We start from the raw sequence: 8,100 nt of genomic DNA, 5'->3' as shown, positions 1-8,100 counted from the left end.
TTAAAGTTTCTGACGTACAGAAGCTGGACTCATTTATTTTACAGCCCTCCATTAAGAACTTTATAATTATAAATTTAACATTTAACTTTGATTAAATGAATAAATGGATGATATCAATAATCTACTTCCAGTAACTGTGTGCATTGAAGGTTTTTAATCTAATTGCAACTGAATAATGTATTTGTCTTTACATTAGCGTACTTAGCGAAATATCCACCGTCTTCAGCACAATCAATTTAATAATTAATGCTTTCTAGTTCTCCTGTTCCCCATTATTCTTCGAAATAATACAAGAGGTAGAATACCTGTAATTACGATACTATGATAATTTTTTATTGAAAAGAGTTAAACAAGAAACATTACTTTTAGTATATTAGTGCCGACTTAAGTTGTATTTTAGTGGTCTGCAATATTTTGGACAAATAGTATAAATTTTGACTAATGTATAATTTTTTAAAGGTTCGTTAAAGTAATTTCAATGCAGTAGTAAAAGTATTAAGAACATTTCAAATTAAACAGTTCTTAATAATTCTTTGCACCCTTTTCAAGCAAAAACGATATAGCGTGGCTCTTAGAATTTGTACACAATTAAATTTTGTTTGAAACTTGATAAAGTGGAATTTGTCAAGTTTCTAACACACACAGAAATGGTTTTAAGATAATAAAATTTTAGATTAAAATATTCATGAGTGTCCAAGTTTAAGGAAAATCGATTGAATATTTTCAAAAACATCTTGAGAAAGGGAAATCATAAGAAAATTGTTCTTCCAATTTGAAGATTTTAATTTCGTTGCTACTTAATGTCTGAACGAAATATCAAGTAAAATCTATTTCAGATATTTAGCACAATCTAATCACTAGCAACTACTTTTCTTTTTAGAGCTCATAATATCTAAATTATTTTCTTAAAATAATTCTCCTAACTCAGCAGAAAAACATTAAAAAATGTAGACAAATGGATGGTTTTGGCTACATTAAATGACATCAGAATCAGCCTAGGACTAAGGAGTTTTAGGATGTGCTACTTTTTTCTTCACCTTCAATGGAAGACACTAACTGATAAATTTCAATTTTTATTTTTTCTGTCTTGTAGAAAATGAAACAGCCGCAAGGCCGCATGCAAGGGAAAAAGAAGAGTGTAAAGTACACTGGATACTGGGTTTCCAAATGGAGTGGATTTCTGTATGACAAATCGTGGACATCTGTATTCCACATAACAAGAGCGTTGTCATTATTAATTTTTGCAATATTCCATACATTGTTAGCGGTAATTTTTATTTGTAATTTGTAATTAATCTCACAACAATTAGATGAATTGAGTAACGAAATACAAGAGATTCATATGTATTGCTATGTGTCATATAATAAATAAAATAATGTGAATGCCAATGTAATAAGATGAAATTAAAATAGAGAAACAGAACTTTAAATAATAGTCCGGATAACAATGAAAATTTTGAGAAGTATTAACATTTGAATTACCGGCGGAGTGAAATGCCTTGAAGTTGGCACTTCATTTGAATCGCTTTCGGATTCAGTCGCGTCAGAAGTCTAATATATCACGCGGTGTGTTTCACCAACTCGGAACCTAACTCCTAAAGATATTTTCACTTTCTTTTTCTCTACTGTTCTCACTGATAACATTATCAGATTCTTACATATTACTGTCATCGCTATAATTATCACACGTTGAGCCCAATGAAGAGTTTCCACCAAATTATTTTCACTATCACCACTACTAATCGAAAACATTTTTTTCAAATAAAAAACACAAGAAACAGGTAGTGAACACTGTGGTGAAAACTCAGAAACTAGTACAAATAATAAACTACAAAAAAATAAATAAACACAAGTAGTCAGTGTTGTGTTGGGATTAAAATGAACAGTTATATGCAGAACACTTTTTTGTATCGAACAATACCACTATACTGTACGAGTATTTCGAATTACTTTTACTGCACAAAAATGTTTATTTTGACAGTTGATTGAGAAAAATCGCCTCACAAACAAAAAATTGAGAAAATTCGAAGGAGCGCGTCAACGCTTCCAGGGTTTTCGCATGTCCGGTACTCAAAGGGTTCAAACTTATTAAAAAATAAAAAAATTAAAAAAACTAAAGTATTGCCTCGTTTTTCAAGAGATAAACGATTCCAAATTCAAACATGAGTTTCAGAGATAAAGTGAAATTTTCAAATCGTTAGGGCGATAACATTTTTTGACATTTCTTACTCCTCATTTTAATAACATAAACAATTTCTTGTTCATTATACTCTCAGCAAATTACAAAAAAAAAACTAGCATAGAGTAGTTTAATAATAGCTTTTCCTTTTTTGCAGGCAAAATTCAAAGAAAATATTGACATCTTAGAGAAGATGTTATTAGTAAACTTCGGTATTCTTTACATAAACAGTGCCCTAATGGTTTTTCCATTACTGCACAATTCCAAAAATATGATATCATTTTGTTCAGTTATCCGAATGGAATTTAACAAACCCATAATAAATCTATCACTAAAACAACTGGCAGTAACAGAATATACCAGAAGATATGTGCGACAATTTAGTAGGAAAGTTGCGTGCATTTTGTACTCCTCATTGCTATACAATTTTATGCGACGATTTATATTTGAAGGCTTCAGCATTAAGGTCTTACCTATTAATGGGTGGTTACCTTTCGAGATAAATACTTGGCTCAGGTAAACTAATTTTGTTTCTTATGTTTGCATTTTATCCACATTCATAAATAATTATTATATAATATAATGAAATAGTAAGAAATTAAGTTTTTTGTTTATTTTAAATAGTCTATAAGAAAAATAAAATAAAAATATTTGAAATTGTTTATATTATTATTATTTTAAATTAATGCTTTACACTGTAAATTCCGAGGAGCGAGTGGACATAAAAATTGGATATAAAAATTTAATATTTAAAACCTAACAATAGAATTAATTAGCTGTATTATTTCTTTACAGGTATAGTGCCGTGTTTATTCTTCAGACTTTTGTATCAATAAATGTCATTACAGTTCATATTGGATTTTTAATAGTATTTGTTACTCATTCTAAATTCCTTTGTGAACAGTCTGAAATTTTATCATTACACCTACAGGAATCATTTGAAAATAATTTTCCTACTGTAAGTATTGGATTATATGAAAGAAATGTGGAACGAGCTAAATACATTAATTCCAGAATAAAAACTTCAGTTCAATTACACATTAATTTGTTGAAGTAAGTACCACTTAAAATTAGTATAACTAATTTACATAATTTAATTTCGCAAAACAATTAATTACATTTGAGTACTGAACTTATTATTTCTCATGAACGTTAAACATTGGGTATTTTAATAGGAACTTTTATTATTCAAAAATGAATATATAGTTGTCCTAATTACAAGTTTTTTTACAAACTAAAATGCATATTATTTATAATTTCGCAAACAACTTTCTTTTTATAACGGAACAAGCGGTTCTTGCAATACTTATTTATTTATTCAAGTTTCTGGGTGACCTGATGCCGCAAGTGAGAAACAATCATGATTCGGAAGTTGTAATTTTCAGGGATTGATGGTATGATAAAAGACTAGTCTTCATGCAGTTGTAAGGTTGGTTCGTAAAAATACATGTAATTTCCTTAGGCATTGGATGTTCCGCCTGCCATTTGAGGCTAGGTGAAACTGTTACGGCATGATATTCCTAATTCCACACGGTTCTATGACGTAAAGTCAGAACTCTTTCAAGACTAGAGTTCTTGGCTGACTGAGATACGGTAAAAAGGTTGATGGCACGATAGCTTATCTTCATTCATTTGTGAATACATTCATAGATTCATGAATAATGTAAAGCTCTTATGCATCTAATGTACTTTATGACTTAAGTATTACCTGCACATAACACCTTTTGTAACCACGATATTTGCTACATTTGCCTTCACGATACATATTTTATTTTCAAACAAATAACAAAAAAGTCTTCTACAGTCTAGCTAAATATCATACCATGTTAAAAAAAAATATATAAGCTTATTAAAGTATAAGATTAAAATTGCCATTTAGATGAAATTATTAATTTTGTAGGTACTATAATTTATTTCAAGAGACTTACAGCATGTTTCTATTTATATTTGCCTTAAGTACGGGCGCCATGATATGCACAGTTGTTTATGTAATAACAGTAAGTTATACTATAGTTATTCTATATTTATATTTAGATATATATATAAATATTAAAACATCTTTACTAAGTAGGAACTAAGTAAAAGTTTTTTTCTCTTCTGTCCTTGGATAGAAATAGTTGGGTACATAACACAAATTCATAAAAATAATATACATTAATTAATAGACTAGAATGACAAACAGGTTCTGGTTGGTTTTTAATTTTTGTTAAGCAAGAGTGCATTCAAGTCCGCCAGTTTTTCACTCTGTCTGGATATTCTATCAGTATATTTGGCTATTAAAAAAATCTTCTCTAACGCTCTAACCTCCCCAATAACACCTTGTAGTAAAGGCTAAAGATAAGTTTTCTTCTTTAAAAAGAATAACTTAATTCTTTGTAGTTAAAACAGTTAGTAAAAACAATAAATTTCCATACTTCATGTCAGAAAATAACGATTTGACGTTAGTAGTATGAATTTTTATTCTGTAACCAATTTGCAGCTTTACTTATAGGATAAATGTAAAGCAAAATAATATAATTCTAGTTATAAGTCGGTTTCAATATTCCATCTAATGAATTTTGAATGTTCATTAAATTGTATTTTAGGATCCTACTTCAACTTTAGTTCAATCAATTACTTGTTTTGGAACTCTGTTTTTACCTGAAGTATTTATTATAGGCATCTACTGCTGGTTTGGACAAGAAGTAACTAATAAGGTATGATTTTAAATTTCCTTTAGTAATTTACACACAAGTCTTTGCATCTAAAGCAAATTATGAAATTTCGATTAAAAAATTGCAGTACGAATGCATTCAGAATGCGGCTTATTCCACACCATGGTATACACAACCTGTGAGTACTCAGAGATTATTGCTTAATCTACTAACAATTTGCCAGCGAGAGCGGATTGTGATGGCAGGAGGACTTCAACAGTTTTCGCTTTTGGGATTTAGCGAAGTACAATAAATTTGTGATTAATTTAATTAATACTTAAATCTTTTTTAATTAATTTTTTATTACAGCCAAAACTTTCTTTGTGCAGCTCCTTCAGGCATCGTTTTCTTATTTCAATGTCCTCAACGCAATGCGTCAATAGTCTGTCGAAGAACCACCTATTTTAACATTTGCTTGCTAATGTAGTATGTATAAATTTTTTAAGTTACAATTAAAAAATAATTTTTAGGTTTTAGTTGTATGTAATAAAGTTCCCTACTCTAAATTTTGTGATGTGGCAGTTTAAATTCCCACTTTTTACTCACTTTCTTTCATTGCATTTCTTATGCACTCGTTTAATAAAATTGTATATTTGTTTACTTTCTGCTTGGATTCCTTTGTTTTTCCGCTGCTTTCTTTCACTAATACTCCTTTTTCCTTTCGTAATAATCATAACGTATTTTCTAGCAATTAACTCTTCACTTCTTTACAGCCCTCACTGCAGTGAACTCCTGAACGATTCTTTAACTTCAAAGAACCCTTCAACATCCAATATCTTTTGTGAAACACCAACATAATTTTAAAATCCTGGAGCAACATGAAAATGGTTTTATTATCTTTAGCAACATATGTATTTTCTTTTCTTTAAACCAGAAATTGATTGCGATTTTATCTATTAGTGACTCCGCACATGTCTGCCTTAAAAAAATTGAACACATATTTCGTTTTTTGAAATCGATAATTAAAAATGAGTTATTTTGTGTCAAGTGAAAAAAATTACTACATATTTTGGCTTTCTGTCATATTTTTTTTTTTGTTCTACCATTTTTTCCAATTCTTATTCTTTCAAATGTTCTTTTATTGCTTTATCTTGTTAAAGACATATTTCGCTTAAGAGCTACTTCAAATTTATTTAATGATGTTTAAAAAATATATCGCTGATGTTCCCTAAGAACCATGCAAAGCTTAATATTTTTACATAAATGTAAGTAATAAAAGTTTTAGACCTCTTTTCTAATTTATGGACTTCTCCAAAAAAATTTATCATCTGAACAGATGCAAGCAATGTTGCAAACGGAGCAGTTCTTAACGAACAAGTAAATAAAACAGATCTCCATTTAGCTTATGCTAGTCGAATATTACATTAAATGATTCAGAGAGAATCCTTTTACGTTAACAAAATCACTATAACATGGAATAAAAAACATTTCTGACCCTACCTAACATGGTAGACCACCATATAAACTATTATGCAACCATAAACCAAAACAAAGGTTTAAAAGAGCCCAATTTCAAACTACTGTGCTGTGCTTGAAAAATACGATGAAGATATTATGTATAAAGAAAATCAAGAAAATAAAATAGCGGATGCATTATCTCACAAAGTGCTTAATATGAAAGAAGCACGAGTTGAAGGAATTGATAAACTAGTTAGCTGAAGACTTAATGCAGAGAACTGAGATAACACAAGACAGAAATGCTGACAAATCCATAACAGTCTTAGTACAACAACTTTGTGGAAAAAAAATGCGGAAGAACTGAAGACTGAATTATAAATCTAATAAACGACTTAGTTCAAATAATATGGACTAAAACCTCTAAGGAATAACTAAGTACTTTTTATTTTTTTATTTTTATTTTTTGGCATTGGCTTCCGCCATACAGCCAGCATCGTCTAGGTGCTTATCACTAGAATATCACTCACTCTCCATTCTTACTTATAGATACATTCGCTTCACACATTCATCATTCTACTATATACCGCTATTTACATAAACTACTGCTAATGGATGGAGCAGCACTCTGTGCTCCTACCATCCTTCTACGAGCTTAACCAAAATTAAAATCACGTAATCCTTCTCTAAGCATTTTCTTCCATTCATACTAATTCGGCTATCGCTTTTAAATACATTCATATTTCATTGCTAGCTCTGCTATCGACTTAAGCACATAAATGTTGGTGGAGAATATAATGTCTTCGTAGCGAAATGGTGCATCTAAATACCTGTATATATCGTCAAACATGCGTTTCCTTTCTACCACATAACGTGGACATATCATTATTACATGTTTGAAATCCTCCTCCTCATTGCAATCTACGCAAAGAGGAGAGGACCTTTTGTTGATCCTGTGTAGATACGATCCGCACACCGCGTGGTTCGCTCTCAGCCTGCTTATTGTCGTAACAACCCATTTATTAGTGACAGTTCCCTTAAACCATGGGTGTCTAGGTAACTGGTCTGCCATAGTTTTATAGAATCTACCTTTATCACCATTATTGTAATCTGTCTGCCATTTTTGTAGTGCTGCTTTTGCAATTATACCCTTGATATCAGTGTGTGGTAATTTATAATTAGCCATTTCCCCACTATTGGTGGCTTCCTTTGCAAGTGTATCAACAATTTCATTCTCTTTTATACCACAATGACCCCTTACCCACAAAAAATTAATGCAGACTCCCTTCTCTTTAAAAATGGCAATAGTTTCTACAATCTCTGCGATAATGTGATTCATTCCTGCAGACTGGTTGTGTATATGTGATAATTTACACAACGCACTCTGGCTGTCACTAATAATGGTATATTTTTCCTCCGACAACGAATAAATATATTTTAAAGCCGTTAAAATAGCAATTAGCTCCGCTGTATAGATGGATGCCTCATCTTCTAATTTAATTATCGTAAAATAGTTCCGAACCGGATCATACACAGCACTTCCGACTTTATTATTGATTTTGGACCCATCTGTAAATAAACGATATGAGCCCGGATAATGGGAAGAAATGTAATCTTCGAAGGCCGCGGTTCTCCTCTTTTCCGGTACCTTTATCAAGTCGAAGGAAGTGTTAACACTTAATTCGCTCAATAAATGTTCGTATTTTAAATTGTACACATCTAACTTATTATTCGAATATACCTTATCTCTAAAGGTAGAGATTCTAATAAAACTTTCTGTGTAAATGGGGCCTTTCTTTTTTGTCCAATATTTGTGAGTGAGGACTTCGGTAT

At 30.6% G+C, this 8,100-nt stretch overlaps 1 protein-coding gene across 1 annotated transcript; it reads left to right on the top strand.

Moving 5' to 3' along the window:
* The first annotated feature begins 355 nt into the window (after window positions 1-355).
* On the top strand, window positions 356-6,100 carry LOC141449265 (odorant receptor 4-like). The gene is made up of 9 exons (XM_074118513.1): window positions 356-459; window positions 1,094-1,267; window positions 2,337-2,695; window positions 2,975-3,232; window positions 4,080-4,176; window positions 4,765-4,875; window positions 4,961-5,116; window positions 5,202-5,298; window positions 5,586-6,100. Exons 1-8 carry the CDS (start codon window positions 442-444, stop codon window positions 5,253-5,255), a joined length of 1,227 nt encoding a protein of 408 aa, XP_073974614.1. The 5' UTR covers window positions 356-441; the 3' UTR covers window positions 5,256-5,298; window positions 5,586-6,100.
* Window positions 6,101-8,100: the final 2,000 nt, after the last annotated feature.

Source organism: Rhodnius prolixus, unplaced genomic scaffold (assembly GCF_049639745.1).
Source record: "Rhodnius prolixus isolate KJV_2025 unplaced genomic scaffold, Rpr scaffold_2, whole genome shotgun sequence".
Lineage (NCBI taxonomy): Eukaryota > Metazoa > Arthropoda > Insecta > Hemiptera > Reduviidae > Rhodnius > Rhodnius prolixus.
The sequence above is the reverse complement of the archived record's forward strand: the minus strand, read 5'-3'. Positions and strand labels throughout refer to the sequence as shown.